Raw genomic sequence first — 19831 nt, forward strand, 5'->3', positions numbered from 1 at the left:
CTAGATGACAGGTTGACAAGTGCAGCAAACCACTATGGCACAGGTATACCTATATAAACCTACATGTTCAGCATATGTATCCCAGAACTTAAAGTTAAAAAAATAAATACATAAATAAGTAGGGTAATGCTATGAACAACTTTATGCCTATCAACTTGACAGATGATTATAAAAAATGAACCAAAACCTCAGAAAACACAAACTACCAAAATCTGCCAACAACGAAAATAATAACCGAAATAGTCCTGTAACTATTAAAGAATTAATTTTGTTACTTAAAACTTCATGGAAAAAAAAAATCTCCGGAACCAGATGATTTCATTGGAGAATGTTAAACCAAATAGTTAAAGAATTAACACCATTTTAACAGAGTCCCTTCCAAAAATTAGAAAAGGGAATAATTTCCAACTTATTTAATAAGGCAAATATTATTTGATACCAAAACCATACAAACACAGCATTTAAAAAAAAAGTAGAAACCAACCTCTCCTTAAATACAAAAATCCTAAACAAAATTTTAAAAAATCACATCCAACAATGTAGAAAAAATAGTAATAATGAAGAATCACTGACATTTTTAGATAACTACACTCAACAACAGAATACATTTTTTTTTCAGGTACCCATGAATCATTCATAAAGACAGGCAATATCTTGGGGTCATAAAACAAATTTTCATAAATGTAAAAAAACTGAAATTACACCGTGTATACTGTGTCACAAAGGAATCAAAATCAGAAATTAAGGAAAAAATAATATGAAAGTGGCAAACATTAGAAAATTAACACACTTAAAAAAAAAACCAAATAGGTTAAAGTCTGAAAGGATATTTAAAAATACACCAAAATAAGTGAAATGAACAGAAAACACAACACATCAAAACCTGTAGAATGCAGCTACAACAGTGCTAAGGGGGAAATTTGTGCCAAATGAATACATTTGAAAAGGAGAAAGGCCTCAAATCAACAGTATACCATGACCACATGGGAACTTTATGCAAGGCTGGTTAAATATTCAAAAATCAATCTGTATAAGCCATCATATCAATACATTAAAGAAGAAAAATCATATGGATTTATGCAAAAAATACATCTGACAAAATTCACATTACTCATGATTTTAAAAAATCTCAGCATACTGGCAAATAGAAAATCTCCAAACCCTAAAAAACACCTATTAAAAACTTACAGCTTACAGTTAACATCATATACTTAATGTGAAAGGCTGAATGCTTTCTAAGAGCAGGAACAAGGCTAGAATTTTCATCCCATCTTTTTTTTTTTTTTTGAGACAGGGTCTGACTCTGTACCCAGGCTGGAGTGCAGTGGCATTATCACAGCTCACTGCATCCTCAACCTTTTGGGCTCCAGTGATTCTCCAGCCTCAGCCTCCCAAGAAGGCAGGACTACAAGCATGTGTCACTGCACAGGCTAAATTTTTGTGGGTTTTTTTGTAGAGACAAGTTCTCACTACATTGCCTAGGCTGATCTCAAACATCTGACCTCAAGTGATACTCCTACCTCAGATTCCCAAAGTGCTGGAACTATAGGTCTAAGCTATGGTGCTTGGACCCATCACTGTTATTTAACACAGTACTCAAGTGCTAGCTAATGATGGTAAAAAAAAGAAATAAAAGACATAAACTACATTTACCCCAAACTACCCACAATTATTAAGTGTCACAGTACTAATATAATTTCGTTTAAAATCATAGAATAGACATGGATAACTACTATCATCATTATTAGACAACACTGACTCAGATTCTATCGAAGACAAGCAGACTGAAATAATAAGATTAAACATAACAGATAAAACCTCTTTAGCTGATGACATGATTACATGGCTTAAAGAAAACTGAAAGATTCACATTTTTAAAGGTCTAGAATTTTTTTTTTTAAACCTCGGTGTTGGGATAAAATTTTCTTGATACAAAAACTATCCTCATAATTTAAAAAAATGTTATTCAGAATAGTACAAAAATTATAGTATAGTTAGGATTAACCTTGACTAGAAAGTCAAAGACCCAATACTATGAGGGAGGACAGAATGGGAAGCCAGGAGATAGACTTTGCTAAAACATTTTTTAATGGCAAAAGAAAGTTTAACATACTAACAGTTTTTGAGTGTACAATTTTGTGGAATTAAGTACATTCACAACAATGTGCAACCATCGCCGTTTCCAGAACTTTTTTTATCATCTCAAATTCTGTACACATCAAATATTAACTCACCATTACCCCCTACTGCAATCCCCTGCAACCTCTATTCTATTTCCTGTCTCTAAATTTTACCTATTTTAAATACCTCATGTAAGTGCAACTACAAAATTTTTGCCCTTTTTTTTGTCTGGTTTATTTCAGTTAGCAAGTTTTAATGTGCTCAAGATTCTTCTATGCTATGGTATATAGCAGAACTTTGTTTTTCATGACTAATAATTCTATTCTACGTATATACCACATGCTGTTTACCTATTCATCTGTTGACGGACACTTGGGTTGTCTACACCTTTTGGGTATTGTGAATAATACTGCTATGAATATTAGTATACATATGTCTGCTTCTGTCCTGGCTTTCAATTCTTTTAGGTGTATACCTAGGAGGTAAGTGTTGGGTCATATGGTAATTCTGTTTAACTTTCTGAGAAACTGTCAAATTGTTTTCCACAGTGGCTGCACCATTTTACATTCCCACCAGTGATGCACGATGGTTTTAATTTATCCACATCTTTAACAACTCTTATTTTCCTTTTTTTGTTTTAAATAATAGCTGACCTAGTGAGCATAAAGTGGTATCTCCCTAGGGTCTTAACTTGCACTTCTCTAACGACTAAAGATTTCAAGCATCATTTCGTAAATTCATTGGCCAATTGTATACCTTCTTTGGAGAAATGTCTATTGATGTTCTTTGCTCATCTTGTATTTGGGTTGTCTGGTTCTTCTGTGGTTGAGCTGTAGAAGTTCTCTGTATATTCTGGATATAAATCTCTATTATTCTTATCAGGTAAATTATTTGCAAATACTTTCTCCTGGTCTCGTTCCCCTTTCACACTCTTGATAGTGCCCTTCAGGATACTCTTTTTTTTTTTTTGAGACAGTCTCATTCTGTCACCCAGGCTGGAGTGCAGTGGTGCTATCTTCAACTCACTGCAACCTCCATCTCCTGGGTTCAAGCGATACTCCTGACTCAGCCACCCGAGTAGCTGGGATAACAGGCACTTGCCACCACACCCAGCAAATTTTTGTATTTTTAGTAGTGACGGAGTTTTACCATGTTGGCCAGGCTGGTCTCAAACTCCTAACCTCAAGTGATCCACCCACCTCAGCCTCCCAAAGTGTTGGGATTATCAGCATGAGCAAACATACTCAGCCCCAGATTAATATTCTTCTAAGAAACATAAACACAATTTATTTTGTAAAAAATCTAAATAACATAAAAATGTGAATTCTCACAAAAATATAAATTAAATGCAACTGTAGTTAGAATTCCAAAATTTTATCGGGAATTGGATAAAACTAAAACCTTATGGAAAGAAAAAAGGCTGGAGAATGTCAGTGGAATAGTAAAGGTATTTATCTCCATATCAGCAAATACCATAAAGCTACTATAAATAACAAGAGTATTGTGTTGACAGAGGAAAAAAACAAATGTATCAAAATTCAAAAGTATGTTGAATGTGTTGGGAGGCCAAGGTGGGCAGATCACCTGAGGTCAAGAGTTTAAGATCAGCTGGCCAACACGGTGAAACCCCACCTCTACTAAAAATACAGAAAATTAGCCAGGTGAGGTGGCATATGCCTGTAATTCCAGCTACTCAGGAGACCGAGGCAGGAGAATTGCTTGAATCTGGGATGCAGAGGTTGCAGTGAGCCAAGATCATGCCATTGCACTCCAGCTTGGGTAACAAGAGCAAAACTCCGTGTCAAAAAATATAATGTATGTTGAATGTTATGTGAGACTTAATATATGATAAAAGTGGTACATGCAGAAGCAAACAGATTTTTTTAAATCAATAAACATATCTGACACAACTGACCACCTGGGAGAAAATAAACTTAGAAGGTTATGTCACATTATATACCAAAACACATTCCAGATGGTTAATGATTTAGAATTGTTTTTTAAAAAAAAAGGTATTCAGATGAAAAATCTAAGTTATTACAGATATCATTGGGATAAGACAAACTTTGAACTAAAACAGGACACTTAAAGCTATAAAACAAAAGTTACACCATTTAACAATTAAAATCCAACAGTCAATAAACATACGGCGCTCAATCTCTGGCAATCATGGAAATGGACACTAAAGTAAAAACTAGATTGCTTATTATCAATGAACTGGCAAAAACGTAGAATAGTTAAATAGTCTATCAGGTAAAACATACTCATACGTTATTGGTGTGAAAGGAAATTGTAATTGCCTTTTCTGAATGCACAGGCACAGACACATATAAACACATATGCCTTTTTTTTTCATTTATGAGCACCGATTAAGTTATAGAATGATTCAAAGGCTACCTAAGCAGAATGATAGGACTAATGACTAACTTCTTCTTTTAAACCTTTATTAACGCAATGGAGTAACACTCTTTTAATACAAAAAATGAAAATAAAGAAAAATTTAAAAGTAATAGCACGTATCACAGACTAAAGGAAATGGAGAAGATAGAAAAAGAGCACCGACCATGGAGTTGTAAGGAAATCAAAAAATATTCATCCATTTCACAATTCACAATTCTATCTAACCTGAACCTGACCTTCACTCTCAAAAAAACACATGTACCATTAGCATTTCTCACTTTTTAAATATATCCAAGCAAATAATGCCCATGGAGATGCCACCAACCTGATCTGTTGGTGACTTCACTTGGTTCTACAATAAACTGCAGAGATGCTTCTTTCTTCCTTGAAGAAACTGGAACTGACTTTGGATGTGATTTCTGGCACAGAGCACAGAAGAAATACAACATTAGAACTATTTTATTAACTTACCATTTCTGATGAAATATATTTGTTTTTAAAATGGGGAGAAAACCAGCATTCTAAAACAACAAGCCGGCTGTTAAGAGTTTTATACTACTTTTTATTTTATTTCTAAAGTAATAGTTACTTTAGAAAGCAATTTGGCATTATTCCGTAAGGCTGAAATTTCATACAACCTATCACAGAAACAATATTGCTCTAAACAGCCAAAAACTATGTGGACAGAAGACTGAATAAACTTACTGAATAAATAAATTGTGGTAAAGATATATCATATTACATATAAAATAGTGAAACAAACTACAATAAAATATATGATCATTTTAATCAGAAAAAAAAGTAAGCTGCAGAAGTACATAACAATCCTATCTATGTAAAGTTCAAAATAGACATGTAAAACACTATAATATTTACAGATTCACTCTTTGCAGGAAAGAGTTAACATATTAGGCCTGATAATTTAAACGGCCAGGTAACAGGGCTATCCCTTGGTTGGCATTCACAGATTTGACTTTTAGAATATTCCCCCCATTACCAACAGACAAGGTTGCACCTGCTGTGCCAGCCTGTCTATACTGCTTGTATAAACAATGTGATTTATGGTTAGCATCTGCTTTCTCTCCTTCTGGGAGTATGTAAAATTTTGGTAGGCAGAGGGTGCATATGGGACCAACCCCCAGTGAAAACAATCTGAGTTTTAAAAAAGCTTCTCTGAGGAAAAAGTGTGTAATATGTTACGCATTTAACTGCTGGAGGAAATGAGTACACCCTATATGGCCCCTTGGGGAGCACAGGAAGCCTATACATGGATTCCTCCAGACTCTACCTAATGTAAATTTTTCCCTTACTGACCTAGCTGTGTATACTGACTGAATGACTATAAGTATCAGTCATGAGTTCAACTGCATGCCAAGTCTCTCGAGTCCTTCTAGTGAAGCACCAAATGTGGATGGCAGTGGGACCTGTCACAGAGGTCCCCTTCTGCTCTCTGTAGCAGCAGAAATGTGAACACAGTATCAGCACAGATCTACCAGTAGAAAAATAAATAAAAAACAGACTGATATGGTATGGCAGTGTTCCCACCCGAATCTCAACTTGAATTGTATCTCCCAGAATTTCCTTGTGTTGTGGGTGGGGCCCAGGGGGTGATAGCTGAATCATGGAGAAACTTATAAAGATTAGTAGAAGTGTAAGACACCTCTAAAAAATGGTGCAAGCCAGATGCAGTGGCTCACACATGTAATCCCAGCACTTTTGGAGGCCAAGGCAAAAGGATCACTTGACGTCAAGAATTCAAGACCAAGCTGGGAAATTTAGCAAGACCACATCTCTATGCAAAACAAAAAATTAGGCAAGAGTGGTGGTGCATGCTTGTGGTCCTACCTACTCAGGAGGCTGAGGTAGAAGGATCACTTGAGCCCAGACGTTTGAGGTTGCAGTGGGCTATGAGCACGCCACTGCACTCCAGCAATAGAGCAAGACCTTGTCTCAAAAAAAAGAAGGGGCATGCAAACAGAGGGTGTTAAAAGTGTGTATAGTTGAATGTGTCTTGTGTCACAGAAAAGAAAAAAGTGTATATAGAGGTAGGAAAACCAGGTGAGTGCAGTGGCTCACGTCTGTAATCCCAGCACTTTGGGATGCTGAGGGGAGGCAGATCACCTGAGGTCAGGAGTTTGAGGTCAGTCTAACCAATACAGTGAAACTCCACCTCTACTAAAAATACAAAAGTTAGCCAGGAGTGGTGGCAGGTACCTGTAGTCCCAGGTACTCAGGAGGCTGAGACAGGAGAATTGCTTGAAACTGGGAGGTGGAGGTTGCAGTGAGCCGAGATTGTGCCACTGCACTCCAGCCTAGGCAGCAAAGCGAGACCCCATCTCAAAAAAAAAAAAAAAAAGAAGGTAGTAAAACCAAAGAGCCCCTCCTAAACCCATCAGAAGATTAGATATTTACTCTCTTGAGTTTCTGAAACATAAAGACTGTGAAATTAGTGGCAGAAGACACAGGTGAAGTTAAGGGCAATACATGAAAACCAGAGATATTAAGTAGGAGCATTCAAACTGCACTTTCCCCTTTGCAACATGTGACTAAAATTGAAAACAATCTCCGTTAGAATCGAATCGCCAAGCGAGAGAGGTATCTTTGCCAGAAATACTTACCAGGCAGAGAGAAAAGAAATCTACAGATGTTAACAGCTGGGTATCAACAATGAAATGGAGTAAATGACACCAGTGAAATCTACCAGTCTACAAATTTTACTAGGCATATGGAGCTCCCCATGTGTTTTAGTTTCCCACTTTCAAACGAGAGGAGACAGCTAAGGATCATTAGACACAAGAAAAAAGGCCAGGTAATGAGCAAAGTAAGTAAAAAAGGTACTTGTAGAAAACAGAAATTGTAAGAAGAAATATTTATGAAAGGGGTTAGATGAACCTAACATCAAAAAATATAATAAAAATTTAGATCACTAAAGACAGATGACAATATCCTAAAAGCCTGCAAAGAGGAAAAAACAGTCACAAAGGATCAAGGACTCAAAACAGTATTCTCAAGAGGAGGAGCTACAATAAAGGAAAGCAACATTTTTAAAAGTCTAAGGAAAAATATGCCTGACTAAAACAGAGGCTTCATATGAAAAAATATGTTACTTTAACTAAAGGAAAATAATTTCAAATAGAATTCTATACTCACCCAAATTACTCATCCTGAGGGTAAAACCATGATATTTTTAAACATTTAAGGTCTTAAATTCTCAGAAAGCTATTAAATGATGAGTTCCACCAAAAAAGGAGAGGCCAAGAAAAAAGGAAGATTTAAGATCCAAGAAACATGAGATGCAATTCAGGAGAAAAGCAAAGGGACTCCCTGTGATACAGGAAGAGTACATGACAAAAACTATTTGATAGCTCTAAGGATAGATAGAAGAAAAAAAAAGAGCAGAGACAGTTTCAGAAAAAGCTGAAAATGATAAATTACTTAACGGGTCTACTATACTAAGACATTTATACTTAAAACTTTTGTCACAGAAAACTGGCGATGAATTAGTCATAGGTGCACAGAAAGTCAAAAATGGAAAAACCAAGATTAAATCAGGAGAAAACTAAGAGCTGTACATAAAGAAAATTTAACCATTAGTACTTTACATGGCTGTGACTACTGAAACAGTTGTAAAAATACTGTGAACACTAAATACTAATCCTACTGAAAATTAATATGATGTACTAAAAAATGGAAGTTTATGTGTTGTGGTGCAAACTAGCAACTATATGACAAATAGTCTAAACTTCCATAGTAGAAAACCAGTAAGTAATAGCAAAGACTGAAAAAAAATCAGGAAACTGTCATATAAACATTATTTTGAAATATGGAGTCGAAATATCCAGAAGAAATAACTAAGACTAAGAAGTTGGACTTGGAGGAGAAAGAGTGGGCTTTACTGTTTTTTTTTTTTTTTTTTGTGGAAGTTATGGAACTATTTTAACTTCTATGTACATAATGCCTTTGAGCTTAAAAATAATTCTTCCAAAACATTAAGAAGAAAATTATTTTAAAAGATAGGGAAGAGGGCCAAGCGCAGTGGTTCACGCCTGTAATACCAGCACTTTAGTAGGTGGAGGCAGGCAGATCACAAGGTCAGGAGATCGAGACCATCCTGTCTAACATGGTCAAACCCCGTCTCTACTAAAAATACAAAAATCATCCAGGCATGGTGGCACGCACCTGTAGTCTCAGCTACTTGGGAGGCTGAGGCAGGAGAATCGCTTGAACCTACAAGGCAGTGGCTGCAGTGAGCTGAGATCGAGCCACTGCACCCTGGCCTGGGACACAGAGCAAGACTCCATCTCAAAAAAAAAAAAACAAAAAACAAACAAACAAAAAAAACAGGAAAAAGAAAATAGTGAACCAGCATAGACTGCTGGTTCTTTGAAAATGCTAATGACAAAAAAATACCTCTAACAACACAGATAATTTAAAAAGGTAAAAATGAGTAATAAAAAAAGAGTAACAACAATGAGAAAGACCATATAGTTAACTATACACAAATTAAGAATAGATGTTTCAAGGAAATTATAAAATGTCAAAACTGGCAAAAGAAATACAAAAAATGTAACAGATCATCATTAAATAAAGTGGTAATCACAGACATTCCCAACAAAGCAGCCTCAACCATGTTTTACAAATGATCTAAATTTGAAGAAACAGATCATTTTTGCTTAATCAAGTTATCCCAGAAAACAGAAGAGAAAACTAATTTTTTTTAATGAAGCTTGGCTGTGTTGCAGTTAAAACCTAAGGACTCATATCTTATTTTACTTAAAGACAAACAAATACGAAGTAGTAACTAGACCTTGAAACCTCAAGTTCTCAAACAGAAAACCCAGTAAGACAGGTAAGTCTTAAGTCTGATTAACTCACTTTATTTTCAAATCAAGTAAACAAATTCCACTTCTTATGTGGAAGGCCTGGGCCAAGCTTGCTGCATGGAAAGGCCCTACCTGAAAAAAACCCTAACACCTACAAAGTCTCTGTTGTTTGGAAGCATCCATCTCAAGGATTAGAAAAAAAATAATAATATAAAAATAAAGAATATGTGAAAAATAAAATTAAGAAAAAAAAGTGAAACTAAAAACAAGCAAGTGAGAGGACCAACAAAGCCAAACTTGTTTTCTGAAAGACCAAAACTTTGATAAACCCTGACAAAATGAATCAATGAAAAAGACAAGGCATAGCAGGCACAGTGACATGTGCCTCATGAGCAGTAGTCCCAGCTACTACTTAGCCTAGGGAGGATCACTTAAGCCCAGGAGTTCTAATCCAGCTTGGGCAACATAGCAAGATCCCTAGCTCTAATTAAAAAAAAAAAAAAAAAAAAGATAAGGCATAAATAACCAATGTCAGGAATGAAAAAGAGTATGTAACTATAGGTCCTACAAACATTAAAATACTGTAAAAAGACATTACAAAACAACAGTATCATTATCCAAATAAACTAGAAATTTTAAATAAAATGAACAAATCCCTAAAAAGAGAAAATTAGGTAAAACTTTCCAAAAAAATGAAAATAAAAAATCTAAATTGTCTACTGAAACTATTAAGTAAAATCTAAATCTTTCATGTTCTATATCGTCATCTAGGTAGCAGCTGTAAAAATTCAATGAAATATACATGCTATTTGTGAACTTTAATATACTATGTTTCATAAGAAAACAAAAGTGAGGCCAGGCCCAGTGCTCATGACTGTAATCCCAATGCTTTGGGAGGCTGAGGCAGGAAGACTGATTGAGCCCAGAAGTTTGAAACAAGCCTAGGCAACATACTGAAACCCTGCCTCTGTAAAGAAAAATTTTAAAATGGCCAGATGCAGTGGCTCACACATGTAAAACCAGCACTTTGGGAGGTCAAGGTAGGCAGAACACTGGAGGTCAGGAGTTCAAGACCAGCCTGGCCAGCATGGTGAAACCCCGTCTCTACTAAAAATACAAATATTAGCCTGCTGTGGAGGTGGGCGCCTATAACCTCAGGTACTCAGGAGGCTGAGGCAGGAGAATCATTTGAACCTGGGAGGCGGAGGTTGCAGTGAGCTGAGATAGCACCACTGCACTCCAGCCTGGGTGACAGAGCAAGACTCTGTGAAAAGTAAATAAACAGTTCAGCATGGTGACATGCATCTATAGTTCTAGCTATTCAGTAGGCTGAGAGGGAAGGGTTGTTTAAGCCCAGGAAAAGTTCAAGGCTGCAGAGAGCTGTGATCATATTATAGCACTCCATCCTGAGCTAAAGAATGAAATCCTGTCTCAGAAAAGGAAAAATAAATAAATTCGCATTTTAAAACTTTCACAAAGATAAAACTATGAATAACATCAAATATTTAAGAAAGAAACAATACTGACTCATAAACAATTCAGGAGAAAAGAGAAAGATAAAATACTGAACAACTCATTTTACAAAGCAATATAAACACAGAGGAGAACCCTCATTTTGAACATTTATTTCTTATATTCATTTAAAGTTATGAATTCCCTTTAACACTATTTTAGCTAAATCTCACAAGTTCTGATAATTCATATTATTGTTTTCATTCGGTTCAGAATATTTTGCATTCCCAACATGCTTTCTTCTTTGGCACAAAGTAATTGCGTCATTGCAGTGGACCTTGCAGAGCACAATGTCTCAAAAGGGACCATATTTACCCTCCTTTAAATTTTAAAAAGAGAAAAAACATACAAGATTCTCAAGAAATATGAAATTGAAAAACAAAGAAAATGATTCTTAAGATGGGAAACAAATGAAGTGAACCCTCTGATCCACCCATTTCCAGGACGTGACACACAGGGGAAATCTTCAGTTGAGGAGCCAAAGCTGAGGATTCAGGAAGACCAAGGTGGTTAGAATTTACAAGGTAAAATACTGGACGGGAGGCAGTTACACAGAGAAAACTTCAGAATGTACAGATCTCTCTTAAGCATTCAATCAAATACTTGAACAGAGAATGTGTTGTAAGAAAACCAGAGAAAGAACCACCCGAAGCCTTGAGGGGGAATATCCTCCCAGTCACACAGGACCTAAAATAATGCCTGTACCTACCAGCCAGAGTGGAAAACCTACATAAGGAACAGAACACAGTAGAGTAAAGAAGAATTTTGCCTCAGAAGGGAAGAAAATTAGCTACAGGCTATATTTTGCTAGTCTTTAATGTTTCCACAGCTCCTCAGATCTCTAAAAATAAAATCAGTTTGCATTTTTTAAAATAGTTGCTTTAGCAGGAGTGTTAGCCTTCTGTGACTTATTTCGTCCTATCTAGAAGAACCTCTAGCATAACCTTGATACCAAAGCCCTGTAAGAACATTTTAAGAAAAAAAGACAGTATTGTTCATAAACATAGAAGCAAACATCTTCAATATTAGGCAAACCTAATCAAAAAAGTTAACACTTTATGACCAAGTTAAGTTTATCCCAGAAAACCTAAAGTTTCTTTAACTTTCAAAAACCAATGTAATTTATCATGTTTCAGTCAATTCTGAAAGAAATGGTTTTGTCTTCATTCCTTGGAGCTAAAAGGCTGCATATGTTTAATATGTTGACAGCCTTTTACAGTTTTCTAGTAAATGTTATTTCTAGCACTATATGATTTCTCAAATTAGTACTGTGCTTTTGAACAATTTGCCTTAGATTAGCTTCAAATACTTTATTTGAAAGTCTGCTATTTAGTATAGTTAAGTCGACCAATACTTTATTTCTGATCAAACTAACAGCAAACGATTAAAATATATAATCAACAGAAGACTGATTTCCCTTTACAGCAAGGTAGTACCTTCATTTTTTAGAATATAACCAAACCTGTCAACCTGAACAGCAACTTCAATCCCTGCCCATTTTCCTAAAAACCTAATTTGAGTATTATTTTAGGAGAAGGGAAAAATGTATGTTATAATTTGATAACTCTAATTCCCATAACCTCAATTCCAACACAGAAAATATCAAATAAAACTTTTCACAAAATATCTCCAAATTCTAAAGAAAGTCAACGGGAATACGGAATTCCCTTTCAAGAATAAGACTTGCAAACAACTAAAATATACATAAGAATATTGTGCATACCTTCATTCATTAAAATGTTAAATCTATACCAGCTCTCCTTTATCACTTACCTCTTTGCTTGGTGACTGAATACAAGTGTCTTTTATTTTGGGTGTTGAATAAAGCGCTGATTTCATAGAATTTGTACTAAAATCATTGGCAAGACCTAAAACAAAAGTACAAAATTTTCAAAAACAAGATATAACGTAATATCTATTAGTTACAATTAAAAATAGTTATATGGCATGTGAAGAACCATCTGTTGACTCACTGACCACAATTAGCTTAAGTCAAGTAGAGACATTACTTCAATATTCAAATGTTCCTGAGAAGCATCAAGAAGAAAAAAAAACAACACCTAAAGTATCAATATATGCCAGCTCTTCGTTCAGAACTTGTATAGAAAACATTCTTTTCTATCATCTGCCCCTATTTCTTTGGCTAGCTTACTCTTATTCCAATACCTGCTGATGCTAATCAGTACTTGGAAAAGTATTTGCTATAATTCATGACTTCCTTAAACAGGCATATATATCACCAAAGATCATCCAAAATTCTCTAACGATCTCAAGAATTCTACACATCTATTTTCATTATATGAAGTATTTTTTCTGGCTGGGTGCAGTGGCTTACACCTATAATCCCAAAACTTTGGGAGGCTGAAGTGGGCAGGTCACTTGAGGCTAGGAGTTTAATATCAGCCTGGCCAACATGGTGAAACCTGGTCGCTACTAAAATAAAAATAAAAATTAGCCAGGTGTGGTGGCACACACCTATAATCCCAGCTACTCGGAAGGCTGAGGCAATAGAATCTGCTTGAACCTGGGAGGCAGAGGCTTCGGGGAGTTGAGATAGTACCATCGCATACCAGCCTGTGTGACAGAACAAGACTATGTCTCAAAAACATAAATAAGTATTTTTTTCTTGTATATGGTAATTACATATGGACTTCCAGATTACAGTAATCTAATATGAACTAAAGGTGATGACAAATTATTGTCAAATTATTGTTATTTTTGTCAGTATTATCCTAAGTATGCCAGAAGGTACACAAAGCATTGCACATGAACTCAAAATTCTAGGGAAAATACTTTACGTATATTTAAACCCTAGAACATATTTGCTGCATTTGACGTTAATTACCATGACAAACTCATATTTTCATCCACCTAATCCTCAAATTCCATCTTGAAATGAAGCCTTACTTTTTTCTTCAAAACAGTCTTGTAAGATTTCCAGAACATTCTGGCCTTGCTCTGTGTTAATGTCCCGTGCCCTAATAAAGAAAGAGAAAATATAACCAATCATTTTCAGAAGATATTTTTTTATACTACCATCTACCTGAAAATTCCAGATCTCATTATAAAATATTAATTAACTTAATATGTAAAATACCTTTACTATCTGAAGATAAAACAATTACTTGAGGGTCTATGAATTCCCTCTAATGAACTCCTTCTTTCCTAATAAGAATTAGTATATCATAATCTACATTAACAATTACATTTCTTAGTTGAACAGCCATCACTAAAGCCATGTCTAAAGCTGTTCTAGATTACTGCTGTATCTCAACACAAATTTTTTTGAATGCGTCCAATCAGTCCTGAAATGCTTTTTTAACAGACTTTACAGTTACATCTCCAAGTAACATATTCCTCCCTATAAGTTCTCAAATGCATTTTTGATTCAGTATCATTAATATTAACAATTTATGAATCAATATAAATTTTAATTAAAAATTATATTGAGCTTCTAGATTCACATGCAGCTATAAAAAATAATAGAAATTCTTTGTTCACTTTACCCAGTGCTCCTCAGTGCTGACAGTTTACAAAACTATAGCATATTATCACAACCAGGGTGCTGATATTGATACAATCTACCAATGCTATTCTGATTTCTCCAGTTCTACATGTTCTCATTTCTGAATATGTTCATGTTTACGTGTATTTATTTCTACACAACGTATCACATCTGCACGTTCATATAAAACAACCAGAGTCAAGATACTGAATAGTTCCATCATCACAAAGATCCTCTATTGTCCTTTTATAACCATAGCCACCTTTCTCTCTCCTCTTTCATGCCTCCTCTCATTCCTAACCTCTGGCAACCACTAATATGTTCTCTATTTCTAAAATTGTGTCATTTGGAAAAAATTAAAAGTAACTAGAATCATATAGTATGTATTCTTTGCCCTGGCTTTTTTCCCTCAACACAATTCAATGGAGATCAATCGCAGTTGAATGTATCAATATTTCTTTGCTATTTAGAGAAAAGTAGTGTTCCACGCTATGTGTATACCGCAGTGTTCAACCATTTACCTGTTGAAGGACATCTGGATTTCAATCAGTATAAAATTTTGACATGCATCTCTAACAGGGTTGTCAAACTTTTGCTTAAAAGGCCAGACGGTAAACATTTTAGGCTTGTAACCTATACGGTCTCTGTCACAGCCAGTCGATTCTCCCATTTTAACCCGAAAGCAACCACAGACAATATGTAAATAAAGAGGCATGCCTGTATTCCAATAAAACTGAAACAAAACCTGTGACAAAACATTTGACTGGCCTATCAGCCAAAGTTAACTGATCCCTCATCTACAGAATTCCTATTATTCTTGAAACGTATACTATATATGAAGTGATTAAAGATTGTGAGCCACAATGCATTATCAGGTCATCCATCATAAACTTTTATAACTGAAACATCTCAGAAATCATCCAGTCTAATAATTATCATCCAAATAGATGCATAAAATTACTTTTGTACCTTTGCAGAAATACACATATTTGGTCACTTCCCACAGACCAATTTAATCAGATTTTCTAGGGTGATTGAGATAATTCTGATATGCGAATCTAGTTAAAAAACACTAGCTGAATCTTGTGCCCTCATTTTACAGATAGGCAAACTGAAATCCAAATTGGGCAAATGGTCTCAGTTTGTAAACTTAATTATGTTAGTGGCTGGCTTTCTACCAAAATATAGGTCACTATTATAAATTCTGCCCTTGACACCAGCCCAGAATACCACCTACAGGTGCATATATTTCCAACTATAAACACACTCCTGCTATTACCTATTTCATGGATGAGATCCAAAAAGATAGATTTGTCAAAGGTGATAATGCAGTCACTATTAAAACACAGGTCACATTAGTCTAGACAACAGCTTTTTCAAAATTTATCAAATTCATCTTTTCTCCCGCCTTGTCATCATTACCTTAGCATAAAAGCACCTACATCATGTCTAGGCTACTACAACCCCTTTCTTAAGCTACCTTGTAAACATCAAACCTCTTTGCTTTTTTACATGTGTGTGTTTTTACATCAGACAGCCCTTATTCCACAGAAGATTTAGGACAGCTTATAAAATCAAGCCTATAATAAATGCCTAAAGTCTAACATATCCATTTTCTGGCTCAATCCAACTCATATGGTCATTTTCCACTAACACCCCACATATTCACCTTCTGAAATCAGGTCTCTCTGCTACTGACAAATAAATGTATTCCTACTTTGGTTCCTTTTTTAAGTTACTTTCTATGTCTGCAATGTACTTTATCTTAGTCTTTAAATCCCTATTCAAGATCCACCTAAGTTACACTACAACTTTAAAGCTTTCCTTAATATCAACAACACACAAATCCCTTATTTCTTACATGGCTGTCTATACTGCAAGTTAATTCCTAATTATATATAGGCCTACTCTCTATAATACACAAGTCATTACTTCAGTATTAAAAGTGGAAATTTTTGTCCATTAAATTATTTCATAAATGTACATTTTCCCAATAGAAATGAAAGCTTCTTGTAAGGAAAAGAAAGTATTTCTGTGCCCCACTGGACCTACTAAAATCACAGCTCAAAAAACAAGATGTTATTCACAATAACATCTTCACTTTTAAAAACATGCTTTTCATCCTATTACTATTAAATATTTAACTAGAAAATTTACTTTTAACAGGTTTTATAATTAAAAGGACCAACACAACCCAAATAAGCACCCAAGAAATAAACGCATGACAGCATTATTATTTTTCTTTTTGTCCCACTGAATAAGCTACATATTTCTAATTTTACCATTTGATTCATGCTACAAAATCCTTTTCCCATGGCAGTCACGTAGTCAGAATTGAGACTTTCTCTCCCTGGTTCCGCTATTGTATCAGGTGGATTTCTTTTTTCACTGCCACAAAGTCACTGCACTGCTTGCATTAACATTCCTCTGTTAACATAAAATAACTAAGATGACTACTCTTAAGCGGGCAAAGAAATCATTTTAGTCAGAGGCGATAGTTTTTCCTTTCTTCATTTAAAAATCTACTACGTAAAGATGGTAATAAAAATAATCTTAAAAGTTTAAGCACATAAATCACCTGGAAGGTCGACAAAATCTTCTTCTGTAGTCATTTTTGAGATGATTCTGAAAGAGAAGTAAATCACCAACACAAACTATGAGTTGCTGCCTCCATCAGTCATTCACAGCTTGCACCTTTTAACTAATAGATGTCTTTCAGAAGACTTTGTCAATAACTGATGCCCCATAAATATCAGCCACAAGAACTGCATATAAGGTTACCACTTTGACAAAAGAACTGAAATGTCAGATTATTTCCAGATATAGTTGTTACATAATCTGCTCCCCCCAACTAGCGAGTGTGACGCAAAGGCACATTTTTAAGGCGTTTCAATACTCCTACTATGGGCAGCAAAGTATTTGGAGGCCTAGGAACTGCAGCTAGGCTAAAAGGCAGGAATCACAAGCACCTCTCAAAACTAAGACGTCGGCATAGACGAAATGACGACATGAAAACTTAAATAATACAAGTACAATAGATTAACTCTGGTTATCGACAAACGATCACACTTCATTTCAAAAATTCCTGCGGCTTTCCCACTGAAATCCGTCAGAGACCACAGCCCCAGCCCAGCGTTTCCTTCTCCCACGCCTCGGGCGCCTGTGCCCCTTGCCCCAGCCAGGCGCTTAACTGCTCGCCTGTAGCGCCGGGGCCCGCCCTTACCAGACCCGAGGCAGCCATGTTCCGGCCCCGCTGAGCTCGCGCAGAGGTCTGAGGTGGAAATCCACACGGGCCACAGCTCCAGGAGGCCGAGCAAGAAACTAGTCACTGGACTACGAGGCGGCGGCCAAGCAACACCTTTAAGTTGAAGGCAACGACAACGAGACCGACGGTCCGGAAGGCGCGCGCTAACAACGCAGGCCGCCCATTGGCTACGCCCTCAACAAACAGAAACAGCGCGAGCCGGGTTTGAACCGGGCAGCACATGCGCAAAACAGGCCGCGCCGTCCAATAGGAAGCAAGCGGTTAGTGGTCTCGCCCCTTCAGGCTCCTGGCCAATGGCCCTGCCGCCCGCAGCCCCGCCCTCCCTGCCTCCGGCGGCTCTGTTCTTCCCACCTCTCTTCCTCAGCTCCAAGCTAGGGATGAGCGTGAGACTGGGCATTTATGTGGAAGGGACGGTCATGGCAATCGCCCCTTGTGCCCAATGTAAAACTTCTCAACGGTTCTATTTAATACTTGGAAGAATGAGAGGTAGAAATTGCAGACGACTTTATTTGAATAGAATCTTTTTTTGAAGAAATTTTTCTGATGCAGATTCGTTAGTGACGCCCAGCCCATCTAAACATCATCTCTGAAAATAATTGAACTATATAATAATGGTGATGACGGCTTGTATTATTTTTCAAATATGTGGGTGATATTTTGGTAATGCATTGCCAACAAATGATCCACGTAAATACCATTTAAGTATAATGCACTGAAAAGAATTCTTTTTTTTTTTTTTTTTTTTGAGACAGAGTTTCACTCTTGTTACCCAGGCTGGATGGAGGGCGATCTCGGCTCACCGCAACCTCCGCCTCCTAGGTTCAGGCAATTCTCCTGCCTCAGCCTCCTGAGTAGCTGGGATTACAGGCACGCGCCACCATGCCCAGCTAATTTTTTGTAGTTTTAGTAGAGACGGGGTTTCACCATGTTGACCAGGATGGTCTCGATCTCTTGACCTCGTGATCCATCCGCGTCGGCCTCCCAAAGTGCTGGGATTACAGGCGTGAGCCACCGCGCCTGGCCTGAAAAGAATTCTTTACAGAATCCTGAAACCTGCCAGCCGTTGACTAACTATGTCATCTAGGACAAAATTGTGGCACCATTCTGGATGTTTCCATAGTGATAGAATGGAAGTTTAAATTAGGTGCTCTGAAGACTTCTTCCTACCTGACCAGTGTGTTATTCTGTGAAGCTGTCTTATTTTATTTAATTAAAAACTTACAAGAAAATTTTAACCAGAAAATAGTTTACTAATTGAATAAATGCATTAATCAGGAGTGGAGCTAATACATTTTTAAAACATGTAGTGCTTTAACAATGCTGTCACCTATGAAAGCCAATTTTTTAATTTTATATTTATTTTTTGATAGGGAAGAAAGAGGAACTATGAACTCTGAAAGTGGGCCTGGATTGCACTCCATTCCATGAATTCTGCCATCATAGGCAAGTACATTATCTGTTCCTTAATTCTCTTGTCTGTAAACTGAGAATAATATTAAAATGGTTGAGATGTCGTAATTAAATAATTACTGTTTAGATCTAAGAACAATGTTTGGAACATAGTAAGAATTCAATAAGCTATTGGTGTCATTGCAAGGACTTTTTTACTATGTTTGGCAGTTTTGCCAATCAGTTTATATTATACATAATTTACTGCTGTCACATTTGGAATAGATAATAATAAACACTAACATTTATTGAGTGCATACTCTATGCCCAGTTCTGTAAATGTTTCACATGCATTGAAGAGAACAATTAGTATTTCTGTTTTATAAATAAGGGCACTGAAACACAGAAGATAAGCATCTTGACCAAGATCACATCACCGCTAAATGGTAGAATGGAATATTATCCCAAGAATTCTGACTTCAGAACTGAGCTCTTTTTTTTTTTTATCCCATTTAATCCTCACAGTCACCCCTTGAAGCAGGCTCTATGACATCCCCATTTTACAAATCAAGAAACTCAGTCTTCTGTGATAGAGTGGGAATGATTTGCCTAACTAAGTTTATACAGCTTCCAGTTGTCCAAACCAGGATTCAAACCTGGGTCCCTCTGACTCCAAAACCTGGACAATGACCCTAATGGTTTTTATAATGTGAGAACCTGATCCATTAAAACACAGTGAAATCAACTTGCTGGTCCCAACATTATATATACATATATATATATATATATATATACACATATATATATATATATATA

General features: G+C 36.1%; 2 protein-coding genes across 5 annotated transcripts in view; one reads left to right on the forward strand and one right to left on the reverse strand.

The window, feature by feature from the left end:
- Positions 1 to 17833, reverse strand: part of CENPC (centromere protein C) — a 64246-nt gene extending 46413 nt beyond the window's left edge. For 2 of the 4 annotated variants that reach the window (XM_032259290.1, XM_032259289.1), the window contains exons 1-5: positions 17585 to 17831; positions 16940 to 16986; positions 13764 to 13834; positions 12630 to 12724; positions 4847 to 4940 (exon numbers count right to left, since the gene is read on the reverse strand). In XM_032259290.1, coding sequence (XP_032115181.1) covers positions 4847 to 4940; positions 12630 to 12724; positions 13764 to 13834; positions 16940 to 16986; positions 17585 to 17602 — 325 coding nt within the window. In that variant the 5' untranslated portion in view covers positions 17603 to 17831. Of the gene's footprint in view, positions 1 to 4846; positions 4941 to 12629; positions 12725 to 13763; positions 13835 to 16939; positions 16987 to 17584 lie in introns of all 4 variants that reach the window. The other 2 variants (XR_004263036.1, XR_004263037.1) reach the window with 2 other exon arrangements.
- A 1170-nt stretch (positions 17834 to 19003) lies between these two features.
- Positions 19004 to 19831, forward strand: part of STAP1 (signal transducing adaptor family member 1) — a 58679-nt gene continuing 57851 nt past the window's right edge. The window contains exon 1 of the mRNA XM_032259293.1: positions 19004 to 19073. The gene's annotated coding sequence lies outside the window, so the exon portion shown is untranslated. The remainder of the gene's footprint in view (positions 19074 to 19831) is intronic.

Source organism: Sapajus apella, unplaced genomic scaffold, assembly GCF_009761245.1.
Source record: "Sapajus apella isolate SASKATOON/1434 unplaced genomic scaffold, GSC_monkey_1.0 scaffold108, whole genome shotgun sequence".
Classification (NCBI taxonomy): domain Eukaryota; kingdom Metazoa; phylum Chordata; class Mammalia; order Primates; family Cebidae; genus Sapajus; species Sapajus apella.